Below are 15,057 nucleotides of genomic sequence, written 5' to 3'. Positions count from 1 at the left end.
TCTGCTTTGCTTTAAGAAAATGTTCTACCAGGATGTTACTTTCCTAAACGTGTTCTCCAAATGTTCCAAAGACTTTGTTCTAAGTAGTTCTACATGATGAAACATTCACACTGAGTTTAAGAAGGACACACAAACACCATCTGTCCTTTCATCATGTGTACAAACGTGTTCAGATGTCAAATGTACCGTGAATAGAGGCAAATATGGATCGTTCCAATAAAATGAGACAGTTTTGTAAGTGGATCACAGTTTGAAGTTCATTTAAACCTATAAGAACATGTTATTCAAACCAACTTTATCCAACAGGAAGAAGCATCAGGGGAACAGAAAACATTCAAACATGTTTACTGTAAGAACTGGACAAAGGAAGGAAACACAATCCTACACACGACCACTTTAAAATGGACATTTAGCTTTTCAAACATCAGGGAGTGCTGCAATAACAACACTGTGCCCATTCTGATCAGACTGAAAGATTTATAGAGATTTATCCATGTGCTGGAAAAGGATTTGATATCAACATATATGCAGATTAGTAGGAGCATTTTCTTCATATTGATTTAGAGTTCAGTTCTAGGAATATGTAGAATTAACATCTGTGTACATGACGAGTTATGAAAATTCAAACTTTCAAAGGACGTCAGAATTGGTGTCTCTATCTGTGACTGTCCCAGAGGAACCTACCTGAGGGATTATTACAGATCTTTCTATCTAGAAAGACTTGCATTGATTCACAGTGTACAATTCTTTCTAATCTATTAACATCTTCCTCCAAATCCTGTTTCTGCTGCATCAGAAGGGCTCAAACCTCCTGCTGTTTCTACTGGACCATCAATTCTACTTTATGATGATCTTCAAAGATAAAAACGTGAGTTTATTTGTGAACTCTGTGAAATGCGTCTGATGTTTAGTTTGAACCAATCCTGTGTCAGCTGCTGCCACATCATTGCCACGCATACAAATGGCTGCGTTCCTGTTCAGACCTGCCGGTGGTCGGCTGTAAACTCAACATGGCTCCTGTGTTAGAAGAGACGATGATTTTAAATTTGCACATTTAATAGTTTCTTTCCAACACTATGGAGCTACCAGCCCAGTATATGTAGCCACAGTAGATGGAGTTATCAAGCTGACTGACAAACATCAGGACTCATGTGATCCCTACATGTGGACCTTTCACAGATGATCCAAGTGCAGATTCAACTCTGCATCACATTTGACTTCAGCTGTTACACACTTTCATTTTCTAGCTGTGTCACTTCCTGCTTTTTGGATCAGACAGTTTATCCATGTCCACAAATGTTTGGCTGCATATTTGTATCATCTATATTTCCAGTCTTCATACAGCCTATATTTCATGTGGACTCCAATCTGCCAGCTGCCATCACGTTTTCAGGGTTCATTCGGTGTTGAAATGTAGGACAAACAGCAGCACATGTTCTCTAAATGTTTGCAGTCATTTTAAATGAAGCTGATACTACATGAGATATTTTCCACATTTACTGTCTTTGAACAGAGAATAATAAAGCCATCAAACATATACAGGCTGTGCAAATACAAACTTCTGTGGTGCATTTGATGACCTGCAGAGGAGAACAAGTCGGGCTTTTCAGCCCTAACACAACCTCTTTGTTCTCAATACTACAAAACCTTCAAAGGCTGATATACAAGTTTGCATGAATCACCAACACAGTTGTGTTTGTTTCTAGTGTAGTTATAAATAAGCTGATCAAATATCTGCTCACTGATTAGATCCAGTATCTATTACAGATGAACTGGATATCACAGCATGTTGTTAATCCGTCATATCAAACTAAACCGTGTTGCTGGTGTAAATATCCTCCAATAAAGATGAGGGCTTCTGTTGTCAGGTAACGATGATGTCACACTGGATCTTCTGATCTTTAGCATCGTAGCGCTCGGAGTCTGATGTTGGCTCATGTGTTGTCATCAACATGACGTTCTGCTAGTCGAGGCCTCAGCTTAACCCACTGATGCTGATCACACAGACCCACTAATAGAACTGTTTTATCAGGTTTATGCAGCGTCAGCATTAATGTCACATTTAATCAGACCACATTTACAAGCCCACTACAACCATTATCAACATGTTAAATTACATTATACATCCTCACTGATTTAAAGTATTTTAACCTGATTCATTGTTTCCACCTTAACAGTTCATTCCTCAAATCAAACAAGATATTTGACCCTCAAAAAATGTATCAACAAATAATTTTGCAATAAAATATTTATTCTTCAACTTTTACAAGTGAAATCAAACAAGTGATCTACAGATCTATTTTGAACTTACTGACAACCTTGCTGTGTCCCTGCACTACTTTCAAGAATGCATGCGGGAGGTCAAAGAATGGTTCCTGAGTAATTCTCTTGTTTTAAACGATAAGAAGACTGAGATTGTGGTATTCAACAGTAAAATCCCTCGTGCCCAACTCTGTGCTGCCCTGGGTTCCTTTGCTAGCTCTTCCTGTGACTATGTCAGTAACTTGGGTGTACTGCTGGATAGCTCACTCAAACTCGATAAGCAAGTGTCTGCTGTAGTGAGATCTAGCTTCCACCAACTGCGCCTTATCTCTAAGGCCGGCATTATGCTCCACATGAGGACCTGGAGAAGCTTATTCACGCTTTTGTGACCTCCAGGTTGGATTATTGTAACTCCTTGTACTACGGTCTCCCCTCTTCTCTTCTTCTTACACTGCAAACAGTCCAAAATGCAGCAGCCCGCCTCTTGACTGGTACCAGGAAATTTTGCCCTATTACTCCTGTTCTAGCTAGCTTACACTGGCTGCCCATAAAGTACCATATTCAATTTAAAATATTACTCCTTACGTTCAAAACTATTAATAACTTAACACTGAGTTATCTTAGTGAACTTCTCAGGCCACAGACTCCTGCTAGAACACTCAGATCTGCCACTCAACTACTTCTGACCCAACCTTGATCTCGGCTGAAGTCTCGGGGTGACCGTGCGTTTGCTCCAGCTGCCCCGGGACTGTGGAATAACCTTCCTCTTGATATCCGCGCCTCTGATTCCATCGCACTGTTCAAATCACGACTAAAAACCCACTTATTCAGTCTTGCCTTTCCCTCTAGTCAATATTTCTTTCATGATTTTATATTATGCACTTTTATGCTCATTTTCTTGTTTGCTCTGTACCTGTTGCTTTCCTGTGTAGCAGTGACAGCTACCTGCTTGCATACTTAGTACTTGCTTTGGTCCTATTTCTATTATCCTCCTATTTTCTATGTTACTTGTTAAGCACCTTGGCATACCCTTGGTTTTTAAGTGTGCTTTATAAATAAAGTTTATTATTATTATTATTATTATTATTATTAAGTGTATTTAACAGTGAAACCAGAGTGGAAGCTGCTCATATAGAGTCCAACCCAGGCTAAAGTAAGTTGAGTAGACCAGCATCATCAAAGTGTCAGCTCTCTGAACACGGTGCAAGATCGCCATCTGCAGGAAAAAACTAGTTTTTCTCGCCCTCCTCGTCAACATCAAGATGGCCTTCATCACCTACAGGATTTCTCCAATCCGGCGATAAAGGAACATGTTGAGCTTTTTGACCTGAAGGGTCTGTGCAGCCTGGATCTGCTCCAATATCTGCTCGGAGAATGAAAGTCACATGAATGACCCGATTGGCTGTGAGCAGGAACTGTGAGAGGTGAAACGTCTTCAAACAACTTAAAGAAGTCCAGACGCTTTTCTTTCCAAGCTCCTTAGACTACGATGACCTGGATGACTGAGAACCTTCACAGACACTAAAGACACTAGTTTTATTTAGAAAGCTCAAATGAACACACAATAATGGAATTATTTCAGAAACACCAAAATGACCAGAGTCAGTACTTTCCCCTTTAAAAGCTGAGATAGCATGATGCCAAAAACAGGAGGGTTAGGAGAGGTGTGCTCACATGTGGCTGTCATACTCTACGCCCTTCTGACAGCACTAAATAAATGCTGATTAGTGCATCAATAGCAAAGCAACTATCTGGTGTTTTAGTTCAGTTAAACTTTGCCATCCTGGAAGGCAAAGACCACAGTTGTGTTTTACCGTTCAGGTGGACGTGTCCCACTAGTTCTTTGTTTTTGAGGCCACACCCCAAAGACCAGCTTCCACACAGTGAAGCATGGTGGTAAATGGTCTGTATTTGTATAGCGCTTTACTACTCCCTAAGGACCCCAAAGCGCATTACACATCCAGTCATCCACCCATTCACACACACATATTCACACACTGTGAAGCATGGTGGTGGCAGTAGTTCTGGCATCACGTTAAAACAATGGATATCAATGAGTCTGAGGGTGGGGGTAGGCTTGACACAATATTTGGGGAGCAGTGGGGAGTGATAAAGATGGACTGTGAGAGTGGGCAGTAATGGTGAGAAATTCAGCAGCAGTGGGATTTAACAACAGTCCCGTGCAGGGCTCTAGTACAGAGCAGGCCTGGCAGAGGCAGGAAGCAAAGATTTCAAAGACTTTGTAAAGAAAATTGGTGAAAGATGTGTCTAAAGAGGCCGAACAGCTGCAGAGACACGAGTGAAGGACTTGGCTGAGTCAGGAAAGAAGTCCCTGTAACCCAGTACAGAACGGACTGAGAGGTCTCAGACTAACATCAACTCAGCTTGTGCATCAGTTCCACCTTAGAGCCAGACTGATCATGTGACCCTGGTAGTTTTTGTTTCCAAAGTCAAATGATGTCAGCATCCAAACTAAAAGCAGGATGTTTGGAAAGGAAGTGTGAGAAATTCCTGCTCTGTTTAACAGCAACTGGAAATGTTTGGGGGCTGAAAAGCAGAATTGATTGTGAAGCTAATAACTAATGAAAGATAATCATGTTTCATATTTCCTAAAGATCAGCTCATAATGAGCCGAGCTGTTTTCAGTCAGAAATCATAAATGAAACACTGACAAACACATGAAACATGTTGAGTCTTTTTCTGTTGGCAGGTTCTGGTCTGAAGGTAAAGACAGCATGTACAGTAACATCAGATCCAGTCTGAACCACTGGAGGGATTGGACTGTGTTTCCTCTGTAGGACACAGCTGTGAGAGAGCACAGAGACACAGCAGCTGTGAACCCGGACAGCACATCAGCAAATATGTTAGCTTTCTGTTTCTGAATGAAGCTGATCACATTTACTGTTTGTTGGATTCAAACAGCAACACACACATGAAGAAACAGCAGCATTTAACTGCATTTAAGGTCTTAAATAATCAGGCCCCATCTTATCTTAATAACCTTGTAGTACCATATCACCCTATTAGAGCACTTCGCTCTCGCTCTGCAGGCCTACTTGTTGTTCCTAGAGTATTTAAAAGTAGAATGGGAGGCAGAGCCTTCAGTTTTCAGGCCCCTCTTCTGTGGAACCAGCTTCCAGTTTGGATTCAGGAGACAGACACTATCTCTACTTTCAAGATTAGGCTTCAAACTTTCCTTTTTGCTAAAGCATATAGTTAGGGCTGGACCAGGTGACCCTGAATCCTCCCTTAGTTATGCTGCAATAGATGTAGGCTGCCGGGGGATTCCCATGATGCATTGAGTTTTTCCTTTCCAGTCACCTTTCTCACTCACTATGTATTAACAGACCTCTCTGCATTGAATCATATCTGTTATTAACCTCTGTCTCTCTTCCACAGCATGTCTTTATCCTGTCTTCCTTCTCTCACCCCAACCAATCACAGCAGATGGCCCCGCCCCTCCCTGAGCCTGGTTCTGCTGGAGGTTTCTTCCTGTTTAAAGGGAGTTTTTCCTTCCCACTGTCGCCAAAGTGCTTGCTCATAGGGGGTCATATGATTGTTGGGTTTTCTCTGTATCTATGAAGCGCCTTGAGGCGACTTTTGTTGTGATTTGGCGCTATATAAATAAAATTGAATTGAATTGAATCATGTAGAAATGTCCGCTGTGAACATTCAGGCTCATTTTCACCTCCACTTCCTGCAGCTTGATGCTTTTTATCCACAGTAAAGGTGCAAAGTGTCTCATGTAGAAACACAAATGTACATGAACATAACTACAAACAGGATTATATGACACTGGTTTATTATTCATTAGAATTAGATTAATGACTATAACGTCTCACTGCATCAGTGAGGGGCAGATTTGATGGCTGATGGGCCGGGTGGCCCCCCCAGGTTTGTGTGTGCACTGAGCAGCCCGGGGTAAAACAGAGCCATGTTTGGACTCAGTGTGAGAGATATCACAGACAAACGCTGAACTATCAGCAGGTCCTGATTGAGTCTTTGTGTTGCTGTTTGTGTGCACAGCAAAGCTTCTTGGTTTGTGTCTTTGGTCTGAGGGCAGAAGGTGTCAGTCTGTCACACTGATCCACAGATGTTGATGTGATGTTGTTGTTGTCATAGGAACAGCCTCCACAGACACTGAGTGCTCTGACTGCAGCAGTGGAACATTTCCATCCTGTCAGCCACACACACAGTAAGTGAAGCTTCAGACACACATGTGCAACATCTGTCCTTTAACAGTGTCCCTCTGTCCTTCCAGATGTCACTCACTCAACCTTCACACTGTAAAATCTAATTAGTTCCCAGAATTCAAAAAAAAAAAAAGATTGAGGAAACTTGTTGCCTCAAAAAAATTGAGTACAGCTTATCTAAAATGACTAAATTAGGACAACTTATTTCTTTTGAGTACTCTGTACAAGCTCATTAGTTCCCAGAACTCAAAAAAATTGAGTAAAGCTTAGCTAAAAATGACTAAATTAGGATAACTTATTTCTTTTGAGTACTCTGTACAAGCTCATTAGTTCCCAGAACTCAAAAAAATTGAGTAAAGCTTAGCTAAAAATGACTAAATTAGGACAACTTATTTCTTTTGAGTACTCTGTACAAGCTCATTAGTTCCCAGAACTCAAAAAAATTGAGTAAAGCTTAGCTAAAAATGACTAAATTAGGATAACTTATTTCTTTTGAGTACTCTGTACAAGCTCATTTGTTCCCAGAACTCAAGAAAATTGGATCAAGTTTACGTAAGATGACCAAGTTAGGGCAACTTACTCATTTTGAGTACACTGTACAGCCTTGTTAGTTCCCAGAACTCAAAAATTGAGGAAACTCGTTGCCTCAAAAAAACTAAGTAAAGCTTACTTAAGATGACTGTTAGGACAACTTACACATTGCAAGTCTGCAGTATTAAGAATAACTTGATATTTCTGACTGTACAATTTTAATTGTTTACCTACTGACAAACATTTCAAGTTCAACTAAATGAAAAAACTATTTGTGGTAACCTGAATATGATTAAAAATAATTAACAACACTTTTTGTAATGATGTTAAAATCAGCCCAACTTTTATTTTCAAACACAACAAAGTATAACAGCCAACATACTGGACACTGTTCTGCTGAACAACAAACAATTATATTGCCATCACTGTTATAATCTTACAATGAAACAAAGTCTCAGATGTAATTATTCTGAAAATAAGTTTAGGCCTACCTCAAGTTTGTTTTGTACTTACATTACTTATATAATGAAAATAAAACATATATTGTTCTGTCACAAGTGCAGTCTCTGATTTAAACAACACATTTGTTTTTCATTCCAACACAGGAGCTGGAATGTTGTAATGTTTTAAGGATGCTTGTTTCCAGTCCAGGCATTACTGCCTGAATGACTGTCATGGATCGAGGTGATCCAAATGTAGGTGCAGAAGAAGGTCTTTAACTTCCCTTAAGTACAGTGGCAGTGGATGTGGGTTGGAGATGCAATGAGCTTGGACCTGCAGGCCACCATCTTCACTGACCACACCATCTGTGACGGAGGACTCATCTCTCCTGGTGTCCTGCAAGCAAACAATCAGATTTTTTGGAACATGAACTTAATTGCTTTCTTAAAACATTTTTTTCTGCATTTGGTATAAAACAGACTCCAATTTACACAATCTCAGGCTCCCTCCCCACCAGAGAGGTGACATTCAATGTCCCAATTGTCAGTCTGGATAGCCCTGACCCCCACCCAACACACAATAATGCCATGAAAGCATCATTTTAAAAAGGGCTATGCAAACATGGCCAATAACTTTCATTCTAATGATGTGCAAAATGATTTGGGCACAAAACAGATTTTGCTGTTAGAAAACTTGCAGACTTCACTATATACAGTGTAGACCCTCTAAACTAAGTTTGTAATGTGATCTTTCAAGAAATGCAGACAAACTGTTGTTGTTTGTTTACTTACACAGCATGTCTTGTAGAATTAACTGGAGTCACCAGCAACAGCATAGTGCAGTCACATCTCAAGTCTAATAACAGAAGACAGGAAAAGATCAGTAAAGAAACAACTTCCCCAAACCAAAGCACAAATAAAACAATAAGTAAAACAGGCTGATCTAAAGTATGATTAAAGTTCAGCCTCATTTATATAAATGTCACTGACAGTTGCTGATATATTGGAAAAGCAAAATACTTACTGATGTCTTTCTGTCCAACAACAGGAGTGCTGGTCCCGAGCCTCAAAGACCGTAAGAAGCAAGCAGAGGGAGAAAAAGCAGAACAGTTTTCAGAAACTGATTTGATCCTTAATGGCTGTGCGATCATTGTAACATAGAGTTTGCTTATGTTGTTAAATAAAGGCTAGATTTGACATTAATAGATGCCACAGATGTTCAAAAGCTGCCACAAAGCATGAACAACAAATGGACGTCTCCGAAAACGATGGAGCATTTTTGCAAATATGTGATGTCTTGATAAATCGAGCAGATATTTGAACTTTACACAGCTACATTCTCGCCTGAAAATATCTTAAAAGTTTATTTTGTGACCCAGAAAAAGTAATAAGTTTTTTAGCCGCGCTCATTGCTGCGTTTACAAGTATGCACAGGCTCCAATGACCACCATCCTCCTTTTCCCCAGACTACCCTTTCTGGGTCACAAAATAACCTTTTAAGATATTTTCAGGCGAGAATGTAGCTGTGTAATGCTCAAATATCTACTTAATTTATCAAAATATCACATATTTGCAAAAGTGCTTCCACGTTTTCGGAGAGCTCTGTTATCCACCAGCGCAATAGCTGACCGGTGTTCCAGATCTACTGGCGTTTAGATCTACTGGCGTTGGTCGAACAGATGTGTGGCAGTCTTGCGTTTCAGGAGCTGCAACCGACAAACCAGCAAAAACACGCCAAATGTGTCATCTGTGACACTTGTGAGGTTATCTCAAACACACTCCGTCAGTCTTGATGCCGTTGAACTACAAAATGTTTAAAAATGTGGCGAGTTTACCTGGTGATATCCTCATGCGCGACGCGATCGCGAAAACAGCAAACAATTAACACCACGCCGATGTTGTTCACAGGACAGCAAGAGTAAACGATCTGGAGACTCTTGTCGTCGTTATCATTCCCCTCGCACGTTTTATTTCTCCGGTTTCAGCGTTTTTGCTTCACAACTACAGCGAGCAGTTTACTTTGTGCACTAACATGGAGTCGAGTCAACCAGCGCCTCCTCTGGCCAAGTGCCACAGCCTACAGCCAGATCAACCTGTGACACACATCTGCAGCACGTTTGAATTCGTGTCATGCACATTTGTACCTTTCAAATTTGTCTGTTTGTGTGTCATGCAAATAAACCTTTGACAAGAATGAAATGACACTAATATTTCACTAGTGTTGTAACATCACATGTCGTTAGCGTAGTCTGTCTGTGTCTTTTCTCTGCAAACAAACATTTTAGAGTTGGTTGTTATATACAGTCTGTATAAGTATGGTTAATCTAATAAACATTTGTAAGGAGATGGCAGTTACTGTGAATGTACAGCAGGTGATTAGTAATAAACAGTCAGACAATGACTCTGACAATCTCATTTAATCTTGCAGATTGAATGCATCTTCTGTGGAAAGTGGTACCACACAGTGTGTGTGGACTTCCCCTGTGCAGAAGGCAACTACAAATGTTGTGGTTGCTAAATAAACAGAGAAAATTGATCCCTGTTGTCTTTGCTTACTGATTGTTTTTAGTGTTGACAATCCACATTGCTGGGATTGCATCTGTCAACATGTTTGTGGGTAGATTTGGATGTACCAGGGGTAAGTGCAGCCACTCAGCCTCTACTCAATGTGATCATAGCAGCAGGTGCAGATGTGTCACAAGTTAATCTAGTAGTAGGCTGTGGGATTTGGCCACAGGTGGCAGCAGTGGACTGACCTCCATTGGAGACTGCTCCAGCTGCTGTGTGATAGTGGATCTGCTACAAATTGAAGATCATATGCAAGTGTTGGAAATTAACGCTTGTATTATGTTGAAGAACAAAAAAGTGACATTGATTTTGTTTGGTCATTTTGACCCGTACTGTGTAGATCCACTCAGAATTGTCAAGAAACTGCAATAAAACAATAGCAACTTTATTTTCCATCAGATAAACATGTAGAACACAGACATACAACAGTTAGACTTTCCATAACTATTTTAGGAACAATTTGGTAAAGGTTTTTCGTTCTTACAAACACGTCTTTTGAACTTGCCCAACGTTCTCAGTTTTTCAATGCTCAACATTTTCAATTTTGTCCACATGATGGACAGAATGTAACTGTGTGCTTTCTGCAGATGTACTTCTTGCATTTCTCACAAAAGGTGCTTGTTTTACAACAGGAATCTTCCTAACTAAGATTTAAAACAAAAGATTTCTACGTCTCCTCCAGTCTCACAAACAGATGACAAACCAAGCAACACACCTGAGTCACTGACTTTCTTAAATCCACTCACTCTCACTGGCTCTGTTTATTACTAATCACTGTGTAACTGCTGTGAATTCACAGTAACTGCCATCTCCTTACAGATGTTCATTAGATTAACCACACTTATACAGACTGTATATAACTACTCCAGCCATGTTGATGGATCGCCTATATTGGCTGGAAATATTAATTTCCAGAGAAAAGACACATACAGACTCTGCTTACAGGATGTGATGTGACAACACTAATGAAATATTGATGTGTCATATTTGCCTGGTAATGAACTAATCATTTGAATCAGATGTGTAGACCCAGGGTGATATCTTAAACCTGCAGGACACCGGCCCTCTAGGCCTGGAGTTTGACACCCCTGCTCTACAGTTTATTGAATATAATTCTACAGGTTTAATGTTTTCACTTATAACATCTTGTGCCTGTGTGACATGTTTCTTTTTAGAAATAGCATTTCCATCATACATACTGGGGGGATGTGATATTTCCATTCTATAGTGCCCAACCAGTTGAATCACCTGGACTGGGTTTTAATGGAGTGTTTATGTTGTGAACAGGTGGGATCCATTGCTGGCTTGGTTCTCATTATTATTATAGCTGTGGTTGGAGGAGTCCTCTACCAGTCGTCCTGGACCATTTCTATCTCCCTGTGGATAATTGGCACCATCTACCCCTTTATTGGATGCAGCCTTGGGTTCTTCCTGGCTCGCTTTGTGGGTCAACCCTGGTACAGGTGAGGTGACACCAAAATGTTTCTGACACCGCTACATTTAAAATTTGACTTATTGATGAGGTTCGTCATCGTTCCTTTATTTGTTCAGATGTCGAACCATTGCACTGGAGACAGGTTTCCAGAATTGCCAGTTGTGCAGCACTATCGTCCAGCTGTCCTTCAGCCCAGAGGAGCTGGAAAAGATGTTTGCCTTCCCCCTCATCTACAGCATCTTCCAGCTCGTGTCAGCACTCGTCTTTGTGGGATGTAAGACCTTAAAACAAACAACACATACATTGGCCATTTTCTCCTGCATCGCTTGACTTTTTTTAAGTTCTTGGTCAGTGAATGCAGCTTCCTTATTTTCCTCCATTGTGATGTTTTTTTTGCTGTGTCGAGTCAACAGTTTGAGCCAGGTGTGTGCCATATAAGGATTAAATGTTTAACCCAAGTTTAACCAGTAATAGAGTTGGAGCATGCTTCATGCTTCTCTGGTGGTTTATCTGTGTCAGAGATCAAGTATCATAACACCTATGACAGCAGCAGTGATGCCCAACTAGCTGCCACACAAATATCAGCTACAGGTACCCCTTTAAAAAGGGCCAAAGGGGCTGCCATTCCCTGATGGAATGAGCTCTCACTCCCTGGGGCAAAGCAAGACCTTTGGTGCTGTACATCAGTGAGGTTGCTTCTATAATCCAGTGGGACAGCCTCTGTCTGCTTCACCAATCCAGCCAGAGGTAGAGCTCTGTGTAAACAAACAGCTGTAACATAAACACACATTCTGAGTGCTCTCAATGTGGGTACGTAGCACACACACTGGACAAAGAGAATGCATCCTCCTCTGCTCCTCAGATGCAAAAGGAGGGAAGTAAAAGCTCAGCAACTCAAACTCCATTCAGTTATAAGATGCAGGCTTGACCTTGGGAAAATAGGCAGCATTCGGACGCAATACGACCTTATGGCCATCAGGAGAGAACACTGTGCAGGAGGGATGCACTGCAACGCATGTAGGTCACCCACTTACTTTGCTGAAGCCAAAGTGAGAACTGATGCAGTCTTATATGAGAGAAATTTCATATCCACAGACTCAATGGGTTCAAAAGGGGGGTTACATATGCCTCAGCAGGTAAGCATGCAGACGCCACAGATCCGGGCGCGAATGAATTATTTCTCCTCCCACCTGAGAGAAGAGGTCCCTGCGGAGACTAAGTTGCCAAGGACTCACTGCTAGCAGGCTGATTATCTCTGAATACCAAGACCCTGTGGGCCACCAAGGGTCCACTACAATCAGTCAGAGAGACTGCTGACGCACTCTCTCTAAAATTTGAGATATCATTTCCACTGGGGGAAATGCATACAGGAGCATGACTGGCCATTGGTGCGTTGGCGCATCCATGCCCAAGGTTGCATTGTGAATGATTATTGAGAAGAACAGGGGGCAGTGAATATTTACCCTGGAGGCAAAAAAAGATCTACCTCTGCATTGCCAAACAGATCCCAAATCTGAGCCACTATCTAAGGGTGCAACCTCCATTCCTTCACCAGAGTACCCCCCTTGGGGGAAATGAACACTGCACCATAACAGCAGAGAGCGAGACAGCTTTAATAGGGGAAGGGAGGGTGTCCCTCCCTGACTGTTTATGTAAGAGACTATTGTTGAATTGTCCTTCCTGTATAAGACATGCTGGCCCTCCAGGACTGGACGGAAATGTTTGAGAGCTAAGAACACTGCTAACAGCTCTAAGTGGTTGATGTGAAGCTCACACAGGGCTGCGGACCAGATCCCTCTCACTGATGCACCCTCGCACAGCGCTCCCCACCCCCTTAGGGAAGCATCTGTGGACACCACCTTGCGAAACAACACCCTCCCATCTGAGAGCCCTGATGCAGTAGCCTGGGCTCCCTCCAGGGATAGAGAACTAGCATGCTCGATGCGGTTACCATCAGCCTCCTCCAGAGGTGACACGATGCACACAGGTGGTGAGAGAGAGTCCAGCATTGAAACACTCTCATCTTTACCAGTCCAAGTGGCACTACAGTGATCATAGATGCCATCGTGCTCAACAAATGTAATATCGTCAGGAAACGCAGTCTCTGTCTTAGATGAAACTGAGCGAAGCAGTGATGAAATGCAGCCACGCAGCTAGGTGCAAGCGTGTCACTGAGGCAACTGAGCAGCCAGCTGGCTGACCTGCAGCAATGGCGGGGCGTTGTGTATCTGTGTCTTTAGCACTGATGCACTGATGCTCTAACATCTATGAACAATTTTAAGTGCAACATCTTCATGAGTTTTTCTGTCACCCAGGAGTTTTTTTGTTTAGTGGGATGTTTTATTTGCTGTTATTTTTCATCCCTCACTTTTCCTTTCAATTCTACTCTCTTTAGTTTGCAAACCAAAAGGTTCTGTGTTGGGTTTAGGTAATTACAAGTACTTTAAGTAATTTAGAGAGAAAGGGTTAAAACAGGGGTTAAAACAAACCCCCTAAAAATAGTAATCCTGCACATTTACCAGTGATGAGATGGACCTAACACAATCTCACTAATGCCATAACCCGGTGCAAATCGGAACACATCCGAAGGAAAGACTTTGCTTAAATTAGCAATGCCTGTGTGTTTGATGGTGCTACTTAATGTCACAGAGGTGAGAACAGCCTTGAATAAACATAGGTTTTAATGTGTGAAAATGTGCAGTGAGGGGATGGATGGAAATTAGAGTTCACATTGTTGAAAATGATATGGAGGCCATCTTCTGCAGAATACCTTGAAATTTTCACTTTTCTTTCAGTCCTAGGCACCAAACATTTGAGAACAGTGGTTTACAGATTATCATAGATGCTCACTAAGTTTGAAACTGAACAGAAAAGAAGACTTCAAATTTTCTTGTTATGGCATCTTGCATAGATGCTTTGTCACTGAAGTCCTGTTTATTCCACTTTCAAAGGTTTTGTCCAAAGGTGTTTGCTCACTGGTTCTGAATCTATGGTTTGTTTCCTGTCCAGGCTTCCAGCTTTACAAAAGGTATTGTGGTGGCGGTTCGTCTGCAAACAGTGACGCTCCGCACTTGGAAGGTCAGAACGCTGATCTAGAAGAACAAAAGTACTGCCCACGGGAAAATGGTGGCTTTGAGGGTGATGAGAGCAACAACAGGGATGTGAAGGATAAAAGCACTGAGCTGTGATATTGCAGCCCTGAAAACCAGAGACTTTGGACTGTTGGTATGAGCAATAACAACTGCATCAGTGATCACAGCATTCGGACTCTACTGTGAAGACACACTGCACTCTGCAGGCTGTATGTGCACCACACTAAACCATTTGGAAATGTTTTAGCTGAACATGGTTGCACAAATTTCTTCCCCGGGACAGTCAGTATCTAACTTCAAGTGGGAATGTGGTGGGGACCAACTGCTGAATTATGTGTTATTTACTTTTATTCATATCTAAATATTTAGAACCTCTTTGCCTGTATGTTATTAGTGTCTCTTAATCAGTGCTTCAGTGATTGTAAACAGGGTGGTTTTTTGTTGTTGTTGTTCTTTTTTGTAATGTGACAGTCATAATTTATTTAATATTACTGTTATTTCAAAAGCAACAAGAACACAGTGATGACAATAAAGAA

At 41.4% G+C, this 15,057-nt stretch overlaps 2 protein-coding genes and 1 long non-coding RNA gene across 3 annotated transcripts in view; 1 reads left to right on the top strand and 2 right to left on the bottom strand.

Moving 5' to 3' along the window:
• Positions 1-15,057, bottom strand: part of LOC148094548 (uncharacterized) — a 215,526-nt gene that overhangs the window by 30,892 nt on the left and 169,577 nt on the right. The window lies entirely within an intron of this gene.
• Positions 7,170-9,461, bottom strand: LOC148094555 (uncharacterized). Its single transcript, XR_015718474.1, has 4 exons — positions 9,262-9,461; positions 8,451-8,491; positions 8,219-8,282; positions 7,170-7,823 (listed from the first exon to the last, which is right to left on the bottom strand). It is a non-coding gene; the product is annotated as an uncharacterized LOC148094555 (long non-coding RNA).
• LOC148094554 (ileal sodium/bile acid cotransporter-like) lies at positions 11,258-14,617 on the top strand. The gene is made up of 3 exons (XM_087837537.1): positions 11,258-11,457; positions 11,546-11,703; positions 14,439-14,617. Exons 1-3 carry the CDS (start codon positions 11,258-11,260, stop codon positions 14,615-14,617), a joined length of 537 nt encoding a protein of 178 aa, XP_087693663.1.

Source organism: Neolamprologus brichardi, unplaced genomic scaffold (assembly GCF_056152115.1).
Source record: "Neolamprologus brichardi isolate AB-2024 unplaced genomic scaffold, ASM5615211v1 NODE_ptg000036l+_length_2141236_cov_1, whole genome shotgun sequence".
Lineage (NCBI taxonomy): Eukaryota > Metazoa > Chordata > Actinopteri > Cichliformes > Cichlidae > Neolamprologus > Neolamprologus brichardi.
The sequence above is the reverse complement of the archived record's forward strand: the minus strand, read 5'-3'. Positions and strand labels throughout refer to the sequence as shown.

What these genes read in the sequence shown, in the direction of transcription:
- LOC148094554 (XM_087837537.1), top strand. Translation starts at nt 11,258, where the DNA reads ATGGAGTGTTTATGTTGTGAACAGGTGGGATCCATTGCTGGCTTGGTT. An exon ending in GTGGGTCAACCCTGGTACAG is followed by an intron (nt 11,458 to 11,545) that starts GTGAGGTGACAC and finishes TTATTTGTTCAG; the next exon opens with ATGTCGAACCATTGCACTGG. An exon ending in AGCACTCGTCTTTGTGGGAT is followed by an intron (nt 11,704 to 14,438) that starts GTAAGACCTTAA and finishes TTTCCTGTCCAG; the next exon opens with GCTTCCAGCTTTACAAAAGG.